This window comes from Tauraco erythrolophus, chromosome 16, assembly GCF_009769465.1.
Source record: "Tauraco erythrolophus isolate bTauEry1 chromosome 16, bTauEry1.pri, whole genome shotgun sequence".
NCBI lineage: Eukaryota > Metazoa > Chordata > Aves > Musophagiformes > Musophagidae > Tauraco > Tauraco erythrolophus.
The window spans coordinates 21,499,928-21,519,728 of record NC_141480.1 but is presented as its reverse complement, the minus strand read 5'-3'; the positions used below and the strand labels follow the sequence as shown (position 1 = coordinate 21,519,728).

Below are 19,801 nucleotides of genomic sequence, written 5' to 3'. Positions count from 1 at the left end.
AGCAGCATCGGTGGTGCCTGCCCCAGGGTGCCTGTGCCCATGGCAGGAGGAGTGGCATGGCCCGGTGACAGCACTTCCCAGGGAAGGGACGTGGAGACATGCGCTGGGGAAGGATGTGTCACCACTGAGGAAACCCAGAGTGGGGCAAGAGGGGGGTGCCAGTGGCAGGGCTCACAGCAACGGCCGGGAGCACGTCAGGGCTGTGGCCATCCTGGTGTGCGGAGGGCATCTGCGTGGGCTGTGCGGGCGGGCGGATGTCGCAGCATGTGCAGAGAGGAAGGATGCGGGCACAGCCGTGTCACCCTGCCGGGCACAGGGAGATGGCACAGCCAGCACAGTGCTGCCAGCGGAGAGCCGTGTCCTGTGCTTGCTCTACCTGTGGCATGCCTGCCGCCGCCATCACCAGACTTGGCTCTGAGCAAACAGCCCAGTGTGTGCAGTGCAAACACGGCGGGAGGCAACACAAACACCCGGCCAGCACAGGCCGGTTGTACTGGAACCCACTGGCCTTGGGTAGGATTAGGGCCAGGTGCCAGCACGGCTGAAGTCACATTTCAGGGGAGTGCAGGTGGGCACGCACCAGTTCCTGAGGTGCTGGTACCTGTCTCACGGCAGATGGGCCGGGAACTGAGGCTGAGGAGTTGCTGGTGCTGGATTTGGCCCCGCAGGAGGCAAAGGGGGAACCCCTCCCCATCCACCCCGGTATCCCGAGGTACAGCCAAACCTCCCCCGTGCCCGTCCCTTGCCTCATAGCTGACACCCAGGGCTCCTTCCAGCCCACAACCAGCTTCACTCCAGCACCAGCAGCTGCCCAGTGAGGTTGGCCTCATCCTGCCTCCGCGTAGCGCAGGCAGGAGGGCTGAAGGCAGCAGCCTGCGGTGTGGCGGGGGTGATGCTGTGCGTGGCGTGGGAGGAGATCACAAGGTCCGGGGGCTCACGCAGTGTGGCGGGGGTTGCACGGGGTGGTACGGGTTCACACACCGTGGTGGGGATTCACACAGCATGGTGGGGGTCCACTGCGGGGGGAGTTCAGATGGGGGGTCGTGCAGCATGGTGCAGGTTACATGGCACTGGGGGTTCACATGGGGGGACCACGTGGCATTGGAAGTTACACAACTTGGGGAGGTCACACTGTGTGGGGAGGGGTCACGGTGTGGTAGGGGTCGGACAGGGGGTCACATGGCATTGAGGTGCGTGGTGGAGGGTGACGCTGTGTGGGGTGGTTCACATGGCATGGAGGGGTCACATGGTGGGGGGCTCATGTGGTGTGTTGGGGGGATTACATAGTATGGTAGGGGGTTGCACGGCGTGGTGGGAGTCAGAGAGTGGGGTGGGGTCATGCTTTGTGGGGGCCTATCTGTCCAGCCATCCCCCGGCTCTGCCGTGCCTGCCCTTCCCCAGCTTCGGGGCTGCCACAGGTCCCCCCACCCTGGTTCCCCTCACCCATATGGGGGCCTGGGGACCTGGGGGGGCCTTAGTGGGCTGCCCTGCGCCCCTGCCCTGCCCCACACCCCATCCTCCTGTCCCCAAAACGCCCTTACAGGGTCACTCTCCCAGGGGACTGGTGCTGCCCGCATGGCTGGATCCTGGCACCCGCCTCTCCCTTGGCCTTTGCCCCCCCAGCTGCCCGACTGTTTGCTCTGCAATACCAGCATGTGCCCAAGGAGAGTGCCATGGCATAGGGGTGCAGGGGGAGGTCTCTTGGCTGGTGTGGGGACCGTGGGGAGACCCCAGCAGCAGGACCCATGGACCAGGAGAGCCAGGGAGGCCCCGGGACACACAAATCTTCCCAGGGGTCTGCCTCCCCCTCCTGCAGGCGCTGCCGTGGCATGGGATGGTGCGTGACTGACAGCGGGGTGTGGGCAGGGAGGCAGAGGGAGGCTGTGGGTGGCTGCAGGAGGTGGGCAGGGGGTGGCTGCAGAGGCTGTGGGAGGCAGATGGAGGCAGAGGCAAGGGAGGCTGTGGCAGGAAGAGGGAAACATGCAGCAGGAGGCGATGGAAGGCAGGCAGGCATGGCCGCGTGCAATCCCCTGCCTTGCCAGCTGCCAGGCCTCTGTGCCAACAAGTTCCCTGGCAGCTGACGTGAGCTGGTACCTCCCTCTCCCGATGTGCCAGGTCAGCCGGCAAAGGCTGCCCGCACACGCTGCCCACGCTCGCCTGACCTCAGGGACGTGGCAGGGAACCAGCAGGGGAAAAAAGTCCCATCCCCACGCGGGGACCTACCGAGGAGCCATCGCACGGGGCTCCCCAGGGATGCAGCCCCTTAGCTGAGCCACCACTGACCCGCCTTGCTCTGCTGCCAAAGTCCTTCAGGCTGTTGATGGCCGGAGGAGGCGGAAGGAAAAACATCCAGCAAACAATTGCAAAAGTCAAGTCTGAGCAAGAAGGAGGGCGTGAGTGGGGGCAGGTTGCCAAATGTGGCGGTATTCCTTGGAGACACCAATAACAATGGCAGGAATATTTAATTAAGCCTTGCCGAACGCAAACCGGCAGCGGGGCCGGGGGCTTGGGAGATTGAGAAACCAGCAAGGGGCCTCAGCCAGCCCGAATGTGAGCTGGGACAAGACTCTGTGCTCGCCCAGTGTTGGTGCCAGCAGTGTCTTCTGGGCTGTCACCTGGGCTGAGGATGAGGCCAAACACAACAAGGGGTTGCCAGCACAGTGAAGGGGGCAGAGGAGCACTGGCAGCCCCCAAACACCATGGCCATAGGCTGGGATGGAGGAGACAGGGACAGCAGCTGACGAGGAGGGGATTGTGAGATGAAGCTGTGACTCAACTGGTCGGGCTTTCCATTGGGGCACAAAGGTGACCTCGGAGACAAAAAGGGTTGCTGCCACTGCTGTGCCTCTCCCGCTGCCAATATAATGTCACACGTGGCTGGAAATCTGTCCCCTATCAGGGTGCCACCCCACCACCAAGGCCAAGAGAAGGTTTTAGCTCTGAGCTGTGAGGTCCTGCCTCTTGCCTGAAGCTATTCTTGCGGAAGGGTGCCCTTGCTCCTCCTGAAACCTCCCAGGCCACCTTGGGCACTAGTCCCCCCAGCCGGCGGATGCCCTGCAGCACCATGCCACGTGCCACGGTGCACACCGCGATCTCCCTTTTTTTCCTCTGCCTGAGACGAGTCAATACAGTTTCCAACCCGCTTTCCCTAAGCCATCTCCTCCCCTGCACAGCTTTAGCGCAGCCCTGAAGGAACCACCAGCTCCCCGGGCCCCCCACTGCTCCGCCCAGGCCCCCAGCGCGGGGTGCCACAGCCTGGGCACAGGGAGGTGTTACCGGTGCGGCGGGGGCTGATGAACCCCCCATCCCCGGCACCCCGGAGCGAGGGGTCCACCCTGCCCCCGGCTACCCCTCGCCCCGGAGCCGGAGGCGGCGGGACCCCCCCGCAGCGCCCGGGGAAGCCCTTCCCGGGGGCGGGGCGCCGGGGCAGGGCAGCCCCGTCCCGCCCCGCCCCGCCCCGCCGCCCGCCGCCTTCTACCGGCCGCGGGGCCGCGCCGCCGGAGAGCGGCCGAGGGCGCGGGGCCGAGCGGAGCTGCGGCCGGTGGCGGGGGCCTGCGGGTCATGGACGGGCGGGCGGTGCTGATCCACGCGCTGCTGGCGGCAGGTACGGGCACGCGTGGGGGGGGTCCCGGGCACGGGCGACGCGACCTCAGCGCTGGACACGTGTAGGGGGGTGGTTCTGGGCAAGGCGAGGGTCCCGGGCGCGGGAGACGCGGCCCCGGTCCCGGTGGGGGATCCCGGGCGCGGGCGACGTGGCCGCGGTGCTGGGCGCGGGTGGGGGTAGCGGGAAGGATGTGCCCCGTCCCGGTGACGCGCGAGGGGCTCCGGGCGCGGGCACGTGCTGGGGGGCCCCGGCAGGGTCCGCTCGCCCCGCCTGACCGTGCCCCCTGCCCGCAGTGTGCTCGGCGGCGGCGGGCGGGCGCGGCCGCGACCAGCTGCACAACGAGGTGCTGCACAAGGGCGGCGGGGAGGCGCCCGTCCCGGGCACGGCCCCGCTGCTCGGCGGCAGCCCGGAGAAGGAGGGCGGCGGAGCGGCCTCGGGGGACCACCTCAGCGAGCTGCCGAGAGGTACGGCGGGGCAGCCGGGGTTCCTGGGGGGGGGGGGGGGTGGTCCCGGGGGAGGTTGGGGCAGTTGGTCCCGGGGCCGGGGGGCTGGGGCGGGCTGGGGGCGGTTGGAGCCGGAGGGTCGCGGAGGGGCCGGGCTGGGCTCGGCTCAGCCCCACGCGTGCCCGGGCAGCGGCTCCAGCTCCGCCCTGCGGGGAGCTGCGGGGGAGACCTCGGTACCGAGCGCCCGTGGCAGCAGCCCCGAGTGGGGCCAGCCCATGGGGCACTGGCTCACGGGAAACAGGCTTGGACAACTCCTTGCCTTGTGCCCCTGATGTTCCTGAAGTCCCTGGCATAAGCGTCCTAAGCGTTCCCAGGTCCCCAGCTCCTTGGCCAGATGTAAGGCAGAGCCCATTTGGGGGGGACACAATAGCTCCTGCCTGCAGGTGTGCAGCCCCAGCTGGTGGTCCTGTGCTGCCTTCCACATGGTGGCCTCGGTGGCCACTGGCAAGGGGATAACTGTGAGTCACTCGCCGCCTACACGCGGCTGCTCCTCATACCTAGGCAGGGTTAGTCAGCTGGCAGTCCCCGCTACGGGGGCGGTGGGGACACTGTCGCTCTGTTAGGCTTGCTGGGCATTCATGCTTGTCTCCTCTTTCCCAGCTCGGGACCGGAGAGTGTCCCAGGGACTCTTGTGGGAGTGAGACAGCGGACTCATCGCAGGCTGAGGAGGGGGACCTGTAGCTGGTGCCTTGCACATGTGGCATGCTGAGATCAGTAACCTGGCACCAGGAGTAGCGTGCTGCCCTGCACAGTTCATTTTCCTTTTTTTTTTTTTCTGTGTTTTTCTTTGCTTTCTGGCTGTGCCATCAGACTGTGACACAAACACTGCAAAACTGGGCTGATCCCCTTGCATCCAAGGGGATGCAGCCCCCAGGAAATACTGTTCCTGCTGGGAGATTCTCCAGCCTGCTCCTCTGTGCATGCCCCTGTGGAGGGGACCCTGTCCTAGAGCAAGAGATCTGGCACATGTGAGCTGACCCTCATCTGTGGAACAGGCTGAGGGGATGGGGAATATTTGGTTACTGAGGCTGCAGCTTCTTGGAGCACTTTCTTGATGCCTTGAGCTGAGCCACAGTCAGAAAAATCTGCCTTTTGTGTTGAAGGCACTTTCTTCTGTGCCGCAGCCCCCAGGGCGTCTGAGTAGGGTGAGAGTGGCAGCATCCCCCTGCCCACCTGGGCTGGACCAGTTTTCCTACCAGCAAGATCTTCCGTATCTTCTCTGGTTGTTGTAAGGGTGAGAGCCCTGGAGACAAGGGGGAGTGACAGTGGAGGTGGCCTGGCGGGGGTCAGCAGCACTGTGTGTGCTGGCTGCGGCCAGGAGATAACCCACAGGGGAGGGGACAGCCTCTGATGCCAGCCTGGGGCAAGCCCCTGGCCTCACCCGGATCTGGGGGTTTCTCCAAGGCTGCAGTTTCCTGGAGTATCAGTTTTCCTCAGGCAGAGCATGAAGGATGTCGAAATGGCGAAATAACTTTGCCGGGTGCCGACCGGTGTGCTGCAGCATGAGAGGCGCTGGCTGGGGAGGAGACGGGCTCGCTTACGTCTGGAAGTGGCTGAGAAGGAGTTAGGCAGGTTACAACTCGCCAGGTTAGACTCGGCCACCCTCCCCTCCCCGAGCAGCGCAAGGCTCGGTTCGTACTTCCGCGGAGTTGTTCCGTGCTGCGGTTTGGGGGGAGCTGACAAGTCCCTCTCCGGCAGCGAGCACTCTCTAGCATCTCGGCACCTTGCGAGATCAAGCTAGGGGCTGAATTTTGGACATCTGCCTGTCTTAAAACTATTCCAGTGATTTTGCTGGCTTTGCTCCGTGTGCAGGCGAGACGCTCAGTGCTTTGATTCCCACCAAGCCAGCAGGGAGCTGGCCTCGCACCCAAAAGCCACTGGTCTCTGCACCGCAATTAAACTGTACCTTTGTAATTCATGGGAACGCTGCCCTGGCCATCTCTGGCTCTGCAAAACCAAAAATTAACTCGGGCTTGCTCTCTTAATCCTGTTCTGGGTACATCCTTGTACCCACAGGAAGGAGAGTCCATCAGGGTCATGAATAGGCTCTTACAAAAGACCACACTCATCAGGGAAATAAAAGCCAGATAAAGGGGCAATTAGCAATTTTCTGTGTTCAGTGGAAACTGGTGCATATAATAGCAACATTTGAGATGCATAAAGCTCTGTTTTCCCTCCCCCCACCCCAATTCCTTTCTTTGCTTGAGAATTGTTCTTATGAATTGGAAAGGCCATGATATTTGAGAAGCTGAAAAAGAAGTGGAAAAAAAAAAAAGAAAAAAAACCACCACCAACCCTCTGCTCGGGGGCAGATTGCTGCACAAAAGGCTGCGGGAGTGCCAGGGCTGGGCTGGCCCCGGGTTTGCCATTCTGCCTTCCCTTCAGCTGACCACAGAGGTGGTCTGACCGCTGTTTCTCCTTCCCAAATTGTTTTCCAGTTGCTTTCCTGTCAAAGCCTCAAGGCCTGGTTACTCCCAAGAAAAAAGGCAACGGGAATAAAAGAAGAAAAGGCAAAGGCCTGGGGAAGAAGAGAGATCCGTGCCTGCGGAAGTACAAGGATTTCTGTATTCACGGTGAATGCAAATACATCCGAGAGCTGGGAGCTCCCTCCTGCATGTGAGTCGCTGGCTTGTGCCTGTGCTGGGGGAGCCTTAGTCACGGTTCCTTCAATTCTCCGGGCTGGGCAGAGGAAGAGTGGAGGTGATATTTTTAGTGCATGCTCCCTGTCCTCGCAGGGGCGGCTCCGATATGGCCTCTTCCTTGTGCTTCTTGAGCAATGTCCATCCCCCACCAAAATCTGTCATAGACTTAGACCTGGCATGCTGCAGCAGCACGGTGAGCTCCATCTGAGCTGCTGTGGGGAGACCTGCAGTGATGGGGTTCAGAGAACAGTGAGCAGTGGCTGGGGTCTTGCAGCCAAGGTCCTCTGCAGGTCTGGTTTGCAAGACCCCGTCCTGACTCTCTAACCCTGTATCCCCCTGTCCCTCACTACTGCCAGCCTTGGCCGAGAGCTCAGGGCTGCTCTGGCTGTCAGGATGTACTAATGTAGGCAGGAGAAGCATCTCTGCCATGGCACCAGCAAGGCAGATCAGAAGTAGCACCTTTGGGGACAGTCTGCCAAAGCCATGCTCAAGGTCTCCCTTGGCCCTGATGAAGGACAGGGCTATGTGCTGCCTCCCCCACCCAGGATGCAGGTGGAGAGCATAGACTAGATGGCAAGTGGAGGAGAAAGTGCTTTTTCACTGCTGGGGCACCTGGATCCAGTGCTGCCACCATGGCACGTACCCAGGGGTGCATGTTTGATCTCCCCTAATGTGGGCAGGGGTTGAGCTGGCAGATATTTAAGAGGCTTTGTTCTTTGCTATCAATCCTCTGAGCCACCCAGCCCTGCACCCGGAGCCTGGGGAAGATAATAGCTTCCTGGCTTACAGTGCCCACAAGATCTCGTGCCCTGCAATCCGCAGGGATCAGGCTTCACATAGCTCCTTGAACCGCTTAGTTTCTCTCTGCCTGGAAGCTGTCATGAAGTTGGGCCCTTGCACAGGGGGCTCGGGACTGCCAGCAAGAGGAGATCTCTGCTGGCTCAGCTTGGGTTGGTGTCCCAGCACGATGTGTGGTGCAGCACCCCCTGGGACTGGGACAGCCAGGAGTTCCCTGCCCAGCCTCTTGCCCTTCCCAGATCCCTGGGGCTGGGGGAGGACCTGGGACACAGGCAAGCAGGAGGGGTCCTGGGGCTGGCTGGGGCTCTCCAGCCTGGTGGCCTACCCCTGGGCGACATCTTCCCAGAGCCATCATGGGTTTTTAGGAACAGCAACTGACTGCCCCAGTCACCTCTGGTAATGAGGCCTCGGTTTGGCTGATGTCACTTGGTTTTGGCTGCTCTTGGTGGCTGGCTGCCCATGTCACAGGGTCACCTGGATCGTCGCTTCCTTGGGCTGGTCCCTGGGGTATGGGGTGAGGGTGCTGCCAGGCTGGGTCCTGCACCTCTGCCTTGTGCCCAGCCTCTCTGCCATGGCTAGGAGGTGATGCTGGTGCATGGTGGTGGTGTGAGCTGGGCAGGAGGGCTGCGCTGAGACCCTGTCTTGGAGATAACCTTGAGGGTCAGTGGCACTGGATATAGAGATACATATGTATGGTCTCACCAGTGTGCTTTGACTCATGGGGAGGGTTGGCAGCCTCGCAGCTCTGCCAGAGTGCGTTATTTCTGTTATGTGAGTAATCTCCTGAGTCCGCAGGGAGGTGGCACCTCTCTGGCTGGCAGGGTGTGCAGGGACATCCTGCTCTGACGGAAGCACTGAGCTCTCATCCAGTTGCCTCTCTGCTCCCTTGCATGGGACTTGTCACTTTCAGAGGTGGTCTGGGCAGCCTGGCTCTGCCTGGGAAACAACTGGGAAGATCACAGACCTCACTACCTTCTAGTAGAGGGAGCTCAACCTTTCTAGGAGTCTCCACTTGGTCCTTGGTGCAGGAGAAACTTAATTTACCAGTAGCAGGGAGGTGATAGTGACTCCAACCCTCCCAGCTCAGGGGAAGGGTACCAAGTGGAACGAGTGGGGTGGTGGCTAAGGCTGAGCAGAGAGGCAGCTGCTTTCCATGGGGGTGTGAGGGACCCAGTGACCTTCCGTGCTTGGTCACCACGAACCAAATGACACAATGACCTTCTGTGCTCTGTCACCACCAACCTTTAAGACTTTTCTTCTTGCTCAGATGCCAGCCAGGATATCATGGAGAGAGATGCCACGGCCTCTCGCTGCCTGTGGAACACCCCCCCAGTGTGTACGACCACACCACAGCACTGGCCGTTGTTGCTGTTGTCCTGTCCTCCCTGTGTCTCATCATCATCGCAGCTCTGCTGATGCTCAGGTGAGTGGAATGGGGTTGATCTGTTGGATCCTGGTGTAGTGGAGGGTTTCCCTGCCCATGGCAGAGGGGTTGGAACTAGATGATCTTTGAGGTCCCTTCCAACCCAAACCGTTCTATGATCCGTGTCCCCGAGAAGACTGCGTGCAGGGGAGGGTGGCGGGGACTTCTGCATGCTCTGAGCAACTCTTTGCGTGGCCTCACAGGTGTCACAAGAGGGGTGTCTACGATGTAGAAAACGAAGAGAAAATCAAGCTGGGCATCACTGTGAATCACTGAGGATGCCAGGTGCTGGAGAGGTGAGCCCCTGGTTGGGCATGGGGCAGTGGTGGGGCTGGTGGGCATCTGGGGACTCAGCTTGTTCATGCTGGCTGGGACAGCTATGTGGATCCTGTGCCAGAGCCAGGCAGGAGCTGGAGGCAGTTAAAGCCTGGAGAAGCAACTCACTAGGTTTGGTCCGAGATCCTGAGCTGCCCCATGGGGCTCCAACCCTTCCTGCTCAAGCACCTTTCCCCTGACACTCCTGGCCACCACCACCTTCTCCTTTCTAACCCTAGGTCCCTGCTTTGCCCCGTCGCTGCATGCTTCAGGGACGCTTGGCAGTGGGGAAGCTGCTTCTGGTTTGTTTTTTTTTTTTTGCCATTTGTCCTGCTCCCTCTCTGACCCTCTGAGTCACTTCCCCTCATTAGATATTGCCTCTATTTATACATATATTAAAAAAAAAACCCTTCCTTTTCACTCCCACTCTGCTTATTACTTGCACCAATGTAATGCCTTGCAGCTAGACACCCGGGGATCTTGCTGCCAGCCCCATGCCATGTTACTCTGGCTGGGCGGTGGGGTGTGCTCTGCCCCAGGGGTGGGCACGTGGCTGCGGCTGGCTGCTGGGAAGCTTGCAGACTTCCTCTGGTCTCGTCCAAACCCTGATGTTAGATGTGCCCATATGTATTACAGCTACTTCTCCTTTTAAAAAAAAGAAAAGTCTTTGTTCTTTGTGAGGATGAAGTAATACCTTCAAAGAATTTCTGTAGTGTTGGTAAGAGTGCTGGGGGTGAGACTTTTAGCCGTTGATGGGAGTTAAATTTGGGGAAGGGGATTCAGCACAAGGTTTTCATCACTGTCCTCTCTGCCCTGGGGATTATTGGGGTGGATGTGTCCAGGGGCAACAAGTGCTGTGGTCCCTGGAAGGGAGGCATGGTAGACATAAGTGGGATGCTTAGCCACCACTTGCCTGGCATCCTGGCTCCCATTGTTCCAGGTCCAGCCCTGCAGGGTGGTGAGTGGCTGCTGCTGCTGGGGCTTTATGGTTGCAAGGGCTCTCTCACCAGGCTGGGTGGGATGGGCACCTTGGCCCTGCCACGCAGGAACCTCTCTGCGCAGAGCGGTCCAGGGCTGTGTAGTGAGCTCTCCTGCCACTGTTTTGCAGGGGTCGGCACTAACGCACTTCTACCTCCTGGAAGAGGTGAGAGCCGCGGAGCCAGCGCCATCCCTGGGAGCCTGCAGTGCGGCGGAAGCTCACTGGAGCAGCAGGACAGCACCTGCTTCAGGGCTGGTCGGGCAGAGTGGCGTCACTGCAGGGAGCTTCGTGGCCATCTCCGGGATGGAGAGGGCTCGGGAGAGGCGCTTGCCAGCTAGGTGGCTGCACGGAGGCAGGAGGCACCGGCCAGCTGGAAGCAGAGGGGCTCTCCAGCAGCTCTCTGTCCACTGCAGTGCCTGCCGAGGAACAAACTGTGAAAGGCCAGGAGACCGGGCTCGGGGCTTTCTTAGGCGCAGGAGGGGTGGGAAGGTAACAGCTATTTAACAAGATATTTTTCATTTTAAATTATATATTTATTTTAGATAAACTGTACATAGTATTTATATTTATTGTAGGTCTGGCCCTGCATCCTTCATGTAGGTCAAGATGAAAGGGCCAGACCTCCCTTATTTTTTAAGTGCAATGTAATATTCTAATAAATAACACTTTGTAACAAATGCTTGGGCTGTAACTTAATGACGGAGGTGGAAAAGAGTCAGACCACTGAAGACTGCACGGAGCAACATGCCGGTGCTAGTGGGGCATTGCAAACGGTGTCAGAAATCTCGAGTGTGTGGTGGGGCTTGCTGGATTGGTTTGTGCCACCCTTGGGGTGCAGCAGAGCAGTGTGGTGCAAGGGCTGGTGGCAGGATCTGTCCTGCAGGAGCCTGTGGCCAGGTCAGCCCCATCTGTGTTTCTTGGGAGATTTGCATTTTTCCCAGCTGGTGCCCTGGGAGGGGTGTGATGTTTGGATGCCTGCTCATCAAGCAAAGCTGCCTCCAGTATAAATGAAGCCACTCTGGTCACTGATGGATCCAAATGCGACTGATTCCTGGTTTTAAGCAAGCATTTGGCTAAAAAATCAAGAGGTGGACTCACACCTCCCTTGCAGGAGATCCCTGCAGTTCCTGGGGGTGGCTGCAAGCTCCTGAAGCTGGGGTCATTCCAGTGAGCATCACTTCAGATGGTGGTTCAGGACTGCTTCCTGAGTTTGCAGCAAAAATAACCTCCAAACTGCCTTTTTCCTCTTCCCTGATCTTCCCCAGAGGGAGCTGAGATCAGGGTGAGATGCTGGCTCTAGTAGAGAGCCTTGAAGCAGAGAAAGGGGCTTCCCCCAGCAGGAAACCTGCTTTCCTCCAGCCCTTTTGCCTTCAGCAGCTGCCAAAGGGGAGTGCTAAGCTACTGCTTTCCACTTCAGCTCCTACAATGTGTGCTAAAGCCAGGCAGCGAGGAGTCTGTGGAGCTCTTTGGTCTAATTTACCCAAACTTTAGTTCTGGTAAAGTGTGAAATAAGCTTTATGCTCATCGGGGGAGGGGTTGCTTAGGAAGTGAGTGCATAGATTTGTCCCTCTTGCGCAGCCAGTAAGGTTTGCAGCAGCAAAACCTGGGGTGTGGGAAGGGGGAAGGTGGCAATCCTTAGGTTTTTCCAGTGCTTCTTGAGCTAGAAGGGCTAATGTACACAGCTGTGGCAGATGGGAAGCAAGCGGGTGACAACAGGCACCCTCATGTATTACCTGGAGAGTAAAAGCCCCGGCAGCTGCAGTGGTCTGAGTCCCAGAGCCAGGGAAACAAGTTGCTGGCTCTGCTTCATGCAAATCCGGACCTTAACGCTGTGGGAGTGCCAGTTTAATCAGAGACTCCAAACTTTGGCCTTTTTCAATGTCTGTTAAGCAAATAAAGCCTCCAGCTGCTGTGCAGGAGGTCCTTCTGCTCCAGGTCACCTGGCTGTGCTGCTGCTGTTCCCCTTCCCGGAGCTGCTCCCCACTCCAGCCCTGCTGCCTTTCATGGTGAGCAGCTCCACATGCCCAAGGCTCCATGCCACTCCGGCAGGCACTGGGAATAACTCTGCTGGCAGGCTTTTCTGCAGGCAGCTGGGAACTTCTGCCTGGAGCTCAGCTGCCCTCTGCCCTTCTCCCTCCTTGCAAGGATGTGTTCTGGTCCACTTTGCTCCTCTGCAAGCTGTGCTGCCCGCACAGTAATTCAACAGGCCAAGAGATGGCAAACATATTTTGGAGATGTAGGGAGTGGCAAGCCAGCGGGATCTGTGGGCTGGCTCCCTGTGCCCCACTGGGCTGAGAAAGGCTGACAGTCCTATGCATGCTCTCTTCCCGGCTAAGGCAGGGATGAACCCCCCAGGGCAGCTCCCCAGTCCAGCTGCACTTATGGCCATGAAACAGCAGGTGCCCCAGAGCCCGGCTGGGGCATGTGGGGCTCTTCCCTGTCCAGGATGCCCGCACACTGTGGGAGGAGGCTGGGCTGCTCACCTAACTGTACCTGCAGGAATGGGGTGCCAGGAAAGCAGTCTCCACCACCCTGCCGTTCCTCCTGGACAGGAGTGGCTACCACAGCAGCCAGCCAAGCTGAGCGCTGGCGCAGGTCCTGGTGAAGGCAGGCAGTGGCCTCCAGCAGTCCCAGCTCAGCAGCCTGGCCTTTCACCCACCTCTGGGCACAGACCCAGAAGCACAAACAAGATGCCAGCTGCAGCATTTCCTGACTGCCACAGTGTCAAGCCCACTTGCTGCCTCTGACACTGACTCCACATTGTGACCTCTGGCATCTCTCTTCAGATCCCTTTGATGCCTGTACTTGGCTTGTCTACAGGTGACAAAACCCTTGCTCAGCCACTAAACGCCATCACCTGATGCGTCCCCCAGCCCTTGGTCTGGACTCACTCAGTTCCACTGTGGGCAGAGACCACGCACCCAGAGGAGAGCCCTGCAGCTTCCTCTCAGTCTCTTCTCCGGAGTGAGGGTCAAAGCTAGGAGACCTACAAAAACCCAGATGTAGATTTAATAATAAATTGCAATATACTGCATTAGCCAATTTAATAACCAGTTCTCCTCTGCCTGCCCCAGCACCTTGGCAGCCATGCTTCAGCACCTTCGGCCATCGCAGCATGGCAGGGTTTGGATGGAGCTGGCAGCAGTGCACTGGAGCAGGCACAACGCAGCCGAAGAGACACCCCAAAAGCGGCTGAACCACCTCCACTGCCTCCCTTCAGAAGCAGGCAGCCCTGCGCACAGCTCCGTTCAGCTGATTTTCCTCCTGACCGAGGTCGTGGGCTCTGCCCACTTCCTCACCCAGCTGCTAAGCCCCAAGCCTGGGATAGGCTTTGCCATGGCGAGGCGTCTCCCATGGGTTTGTTGCTGCTGCAGAGGGCAATGCAAATCCCCCCAGGCGCCTGTGGAGGTGGGGGCACAGTGGAAGGCCTCGCACCAGCGCGCAAATGCCCTCGCAGGCAGGGGGTGCAGACAGTGGGGACTGTCCCCCAGCTCCAGCTCTGCACTGGGTGAGTAGCAGTGCCACGGGGCAGCTGCGGTGCCTAGAAAGAGCTGGGGAAGGCACTGAAAAGGGCAGCTGTGCTCTGGGAGCAGGTGGCAACGAGAGCTGAGAGAGCCTGAAGGTCAGATCCTGCACTCTGCTTTTCCATAGGAGCCTTGCAGAAGGTTGTCCCTGCCTGCCGCTGGCTGCAGAGCGGCTCACTGGTTTATGCTACCTTCACCCGAGAGGCATCTGATGGCCTCATCATGATCTCACCCCTTACCCGAGCGCATCTGGGCGCGCTCCAAGGAAAGCTCCGGGGCTGGAAGGAGCGGAGGTGATTCATCCCGGGCAGAGGCAGGCCGCAGGGCGGGGGCCACGGGCAGCAGCTGCTACACGAGCCCAAGCACTGCCAGTCCCTCCGCTGGGCGCCCACCGGCCCCCGCGCCGCCCGGCTGCGCTGCCCAGGGAGCACGCCGCGATTCCGGCCTGCCCTCAGCCTCTCACCGGACCCAGGATGTGCAGCATCCCGGCGCCCGCACCTCCGCGGGAACCGAGGGGCAGGCTGTGCTTGGCACCACTGTTGTTAACGAAGCACCGCGCGGGCGCCGCTTTTAGCACCTGCTGCTGCCCCCCAGGGACGCCGGGACCCTCTCCCGGGGCCAGCCAGTGCCCCCTGCGGCAGGGGCGGCTGCCGGGACCCCCAGCCCCGGCAGCGCGCTGCCCGCTCGGGCGGCAGGGCCACGGCAGCCGGCGGGAGGAGCGGGCAGCAGCGGGGCGGGCGCGTTCCCCACGGCTGGGTACTGGGCTGGGAGGGCTGCGGGGGCACCGCGGGGCTGCCCGGGGGCCTGAGCCACGCCCGGGCCCGCCGGGCCCCCCTCCGGCCTCACCCGCGGCGCGCCCCCCGCACAGGCGCCACGTCTCGCCCCTCCGCCCCGCGCTGAGGCGCCGCGCCGGGCACCGGCGCGGGACGGCCCCGGTGGAGCACGGTCCCCGCCTCTCGGCCCGGTGCCCCCGCGCCGTGCGGGACGCCCCGCCCCGCCCCGCCGGCCGAGGAGCGCCGCACCGCCCCCGCGCATGCGCAGCAGCACGCGCTGCCCGCTCCCCCTCCCGCCGCGCAGGCGCTCTGCGGAGACAAGATGGCGGCGCCCGTGGACCTGGAGCTGAAAAAGGTACGAGTCCCCCGGCGGCGGGCGCGGTGGCTTCGCCGTGCGCGGGCGGTGCCCTCCCGGTTCGTCCCGCTCCCCTGCAGCCGGGGAGCCGGGCGGGCCCCGCCGGCTGGTTCGGGCCGCCGCTCATGGCCGCCGTGTTCCCCCCCGCCCCGCTGCAGGCCTTCTCCGAGCTGCAGGCCAAGGTGGTGGACACGCAGCAGAAGGTGAAGCTGGCCGACATCCAGATCGAGCAGCTGAGCAAGACCAAGAAGCACGCGCACCTCACCGACACGGAGGTCATGGCGCTGGTGGACGAGACCCGCATGTACGAGGGCGTGGGGAGGATGTGAGTACCCGCCTGGCGTGGGGCCGGCGCCTGCCCTGCCGAGAGAGCACGCAGCTTGCGCTCGGCGTGCTCGTTTGGCTCGTTTTCCTCGTTGTCTTTAATTTGTAACTCCAGCCATCTGCTTGGGAATGCAGCAGGAGTTACTGGGGTTGTCCCTTGGGGTGAGCTCCTGGCTGCCGTGAGGAAGGACCGTTACAAATGCTGTTGGCGCTGTGGTTTGGCTTGCTGGCCATGCTCCTGGCCACAATGGGCTTGTCTGGCACCTCTGGGAAGTCTGTAATCCAGACCAGCACAGCAGCGTTCTGATGGCAAATGGCATTTGTGAGAAGGCTCTCACCAATCTGCCCAGCTTCAGTCGTTCCCAATGTAGGTTACATCAGACTCCTTGAAAAAACCCTGCATGCAGCTCGTGTGCTCAGGGCTTTGCCTGTACAAATATTCCACACAAATGCCCCCTGCAGTGTGATGCTGGGCAATGGGTCTAATGGGTGTTGCCCAGATTTCTTAAACCTGTGGAAGTGAACATAAAGCTTGTATGGGTGTTCCCAGTACACTTGCAAAGATGCTCTTCCATGTGTAGGATGGCTGCCAGAAGGAACACCTTGAACCAGCAGTAATGTGTTTGATCAGCTTCCACAAGGCACTTCTGCTTGACTTCAGCCTCCGATGGAGGACTGTGCAAAGTGGTTTCAGATCCGAAACACAGGCTTACATCACACGAGATTTCTGTGATTCCGACCTGGGAGCGCTGTGGTTTCTGTCGTGTCTCTCGTGAGCTGGGTAACAGCGATGACTCTGCCCAGCTCGGGATGTGGTTTTGCGAAACGCTGACTCTGCTCCGACTGCTGCCAAAAGGGTGGTTGTATCACCCTCTTCCCCACCCTGTGTTTACCCCACTTTCTTGGCGTCAGAGTGGATGATGACAGGGCCGAGCGGTGAGCCGGGTCAGACAAGTGCAATCTCCAGATGGAGTTGTAGGCAGGTGGCAGGGCTGGGAGTGCAGGAATGGTGTGCGGTTTGCCCTTTGCTGCGAGTTTTCGGATGGCGTTGTACCTGGGCTAGTGGAGGTGTTGAGCATGACAGCCCCCTTCGTGGCTCCCAGTAAATAAACTGTTCCGTGTAGGTGAATTACGCGTTGGGTTTGTGTGGGGATGCTGGTGACTGGTCCCTGAAGAGGAGACATGGTTTGGTCCTTTGCAACAAGCGGCTGGTTTGAGCTGGGCAGGCTGTAAGGTGTAGCAAACACTTGTGTTTGGAGTAGCCATGAAACCACTCGTAAGGGTTTTTTCTGATGGTTTTGTCACAGAGCAGGCAGTCAAAGAGAAGAGAATTCTGGAGTCAAGGATTTTTTTAAAGCTTTTTCTAAAATCAGGAAGTACAGAATACTTCTCCTGTATGGAGGATTCCCTCAAGATACCTTAAAGATGTGAGTGTATTGGTCTTTATCATAAAGTAACCCTGCTTGTAGGTCAGAGGAGGGTAGCAGGTGGTGTTTCAGTGCTGACCAAAATGCATCGTCCTGCTTCTGCCTCCCTCCTGGTCGTAAGAGACACCTTTGTGTCCCACACCATTTACAGTTTCTCCATGTGCAGCAGCTGTGGGAGTGACAGTCTTCTGGGGAGTCTCCTTCTGCTTACCTTTCCATGACCAGACAGGGTGGCTTAGGCATGACAGGCAGCTCTCGCTCTTTAGGCACGGCACAGGTGCCATCAGAAGAATACTTGCGTTATGGTAGTGTGTAAAAGCTGAACTCTTCATGGGCTTTGTGCTAGAATACTACTCATTCACTACTTTTTTAAAATTTATGTTTTATTTTCTTCCTGCTTTAGCTTGGTACAGTATTGCTGTGAGCTCTGACTGTGAGTCTGAAGGCCGCCTTGCCAGTTGGTGGTAATGCTCTTGTACGATTCATGTCACTCTAGCGTGGAGAACATGCACCAGGGGCACGAGGCTCTTCCTGGAGCCCATTTCAACCCCTAGTAGAGAATTTATTGCTGAAATCTGGGCTTTTAGCAAAGCAGGCTAAAGCAGCCCTTGGGCAGGAGTTAAAATCCAAGGGCACTCTGGCATCTTGTGTTCCACTGGAGGCCAAAGGAGGTGGTCATTATGGTTCGTATGAACATATAAGCCATGTTCTGTGAAGTGGCATTGCAGATTTTTTTAGTTTCGTGGCTTCATAGGCTTGTGCAGATGTGGGAGTTCAGCCACCAAAGGGTCATTTATGATGTCTCAGTTTCTTTTGCGTAGTCCAACATGCTCCAGTGGGTTTCAGTTATCCAGAAAGGGTGGAAATCTGCATCAGTGTTAGCCCTGATTGTCAGTGCTATTCTGACAGCTTGTTTGAATAGCTGAATTCTGGAAATACGTTTTGTGCTTCTATTCCTGTGGACAACTTTTTTTTTTTTTCCTGTTCTTTAACCCATTTAAGCTGTTACTTAGAATCTGATTTCTGGTAGAGTTTCTCTGTTTTTTTTCCTCCAGCTTTGGTGGTTTGAGATACGTGCAGGGGCTAGTACATACACTTCTGTAGGATAAGATACTCCAGGTCTTCGTGGAACTTGAAGACTTGAGGAACTGTGGTGCTGTGCTGCATCCTGGGAGGAAGTCTGACTAGTGCCGTACTCACTTCTGCACTACTTGGAAAACAGTTCTGTGGTTTTTGTTCTCTGAACTCCTGTCTTGGGCCTACTCCCTTTGCAAGAGGCTTTCCCTGCTCTGCTAGCAGATGAGAAAGTCCATTTGTTGTTCTTCAGCGTGGTCTCTCTCAAGTCCTGTGGTGTGTATCGCATGCGGAGGCCTTACTGGCCTCCACATATGGGGCTCAGTTTCCTTTTGCTGTAGCTATTTTCAGGTTGGCACAAGAAATGTCAGTGTCACATAGTATGAGATGATGAAGTGCTGTGTACTGTACGTATCCGTGAGGCTGGGCTGTCTGAGTGGTGGCATCTTGCCAAATACATTTCAATTCTGTTACTTCATGTTCTTTTGAAAGGCCCGTTACGTAGCCTGAGACAACTACCACTATGCTGGACTTCTGCTTGAGCTATTTGTGAACTGATATCATCATATTGCTTTGAGAACTATGCTGAAAGTTTAAGCTCCAGAATTCTGTCTGAATATTTCAGACCTTTCCCTTTACTTTCTTTTAACCCATAAGCTGCACAAGATCCTTATTTACAGAAGAAAAATGTCTGGCACTTGTGTTAGGCACAGTGAGGAGAGCACTGTAGTTATTCATGCCATGCCAGAATAGATAGTCAGTGTTAGTTTGATACTGCTTTATCATCAGTTTACTTCCACAACAAATGGGACAACACTTCTAAAAATAAGATATAAGAAAGTAGAAGTCAAGCAAATGCTGTAGCACAACTTTATGTTCAAGGTTTTCTGCAAGTGTAATATGTTATTACAGCTGTCCCTGTAAAATGACTTGCTGTGAGTGTAGTATGTTATAGGGACAGCTGTAATAATATGATTTTGAATTTTTGGTTTTGAGAGGTTCAGATTTTTGGTGGCTGAACCATACCCAAGTGAAACCTGAGAGAGGATGAAATGTTCTTGATGGTTACTTGGATTTAAATGCATTCCTGCTTTTACTGTTGTTCTTAGTTTGGTTTAAAAATGAGGCATCACAACTCACTGCAAGCTCTTCCCCCAGCCCCTGGAGACAGCAGTCGCTACGGCACGTCCCTCGGTACAGCTGCAGGGGTGGCGTTTTTCCTTTCCGCGTGCGTACGAGGTTGGTTTTCGATTCTGTCAGCACAGATCTCTGCAGAATATGGTATCGGTACTGCGCCTCTGCTCGCATTCCAAAAAACTCCAAGAACTGAAGGATATGCAAGGCTTAGTCTTTATGGTTCAGTTACTAACTATAGGCTGGTCAGTGAAATCCGAGCGGCCTCTCTGCCGGCCACCTCCTTGGGCCAGGCTTCCTGCAGAGCTCAGCGCTGGAGCCCAGCTGCCGAGCTGCCAACAGGTGCTGCAATGCTTAGATGAATCCCAGAGACAGCACGTTGCCATCAGCCTATCACGTAGGTCAATAGGTAGTTATAAACTTGAGGCTCCTCTGTCTAGATGTTGTGGAAAATAAAATCATCTTTTTCAGTAAGTCTGGTGTGTCTAGTAAGTACAGCCAGGCTCTGAACTGTGAAAACAAAGTTGGTGTCCAGCTGTTTGATCACTGTTTATGCTGTATGTTGCACAAGATGAGTGTTGGGAGATCGCGCGTGAGGAATCAAAGGCTATGGGACATGATGTGTGCATAAGCCATGAGGTTTTCCATCACCCGGTTCATTTTTAGTTCAGTTTTTTCTTGATTTTGAACTCCTCACTTTTGTTGCAGCCTGAATAATGTTCTTAGTGTTGCATTAGTGGGCCTACAAAAGTTCGTGAGATGTTTTTAGAGAGCTGTCACAGACAGCAAAAATCCCTGCATGCAGGGTTAGTGCAGTAGTATTCCGTGCAGGTGCCTTTCCCTTGAGCAGTGAAGGAAAGGGCAGCAGTTGGTTGTCATCCTCTTCCTCGCTGATCCGGAGTGTGAGAGGAGCACAGCTGGTCCGT

The 19,801-nt window shown here is 57.8% G+C and overlaps 2 protein-coding genes across 2 annotated transcripts in view; both read left to right on the top strand.

Annotated features, from left to right (window-relative positions):
* Positions 1-3,561: 3,561 nt before the first annotated feature.
* Positions 3,562-10,549, top strand: HBEGF (heparin binding EGF like growth factor). Its single transcript, XM_086621386.1, has 6 exons — positions 3,562-3,604; positions 3,898-4,068; positions 6,546-6,723; positions 8,815-8,970; positions 9,174-9,266; positions 10,394-10,549. Exons 1-5 carry the CDS (start codon positions 3,562-3,564, stop codon positions 9,244-9,246), a joined length of 621 nt encoding a protein of 206 aa, XP_086477512.1. The 3' UTR covers positions 9,247-9,266; positions 10,394-10,549.
* A 4,307-nt stretch (positions 10,550-14,856) lies between these two features.
* Positions 14,857-19,801, top strand: part of PFDN1 (prefoldin subunit 1) — a 33,442-nt gene continuing 28,497 nt past the window's right edge. The window contains exons 1-2 of the mRNA XM_086621602.1: positions 14,857-14,916; positions 15,075-15,241. Of these exons, the coding sequence (XP_086477728.1) occupies positions 14,884-14,916; positions 15,075-15,241 (200 nt within the window). The 5' untranslated portion in view covers positions 14,857-14,883. The remainder of the gene's footprint in view (positions 14,917-15,074; positions 15,242-19,801) is intronic.

Coding starts and splice junctions, on each gene's coding strand:
- HBEGF (XM_086621386.1), top strand. CDS start 3,562: ATGGACGGGCGGGCGGTGCTGATCCACGCGCTGCTGGCGGCAG. Junction 4,069..6,545: donor CCTCAGCGAGCTGCCGAGAG/GTACGGCGGGGC, acceptor ATTGTTTTCCAG/TTGCTTTCCTGTCAAAGCCT. Junction 8,971..9,173: donor GCAGCTCTGCTGATGCTCAG/GTGAGTGGAATG, acceptor GTGGCCTCACAG/GTGTCACAAGAGGGGTGTCT.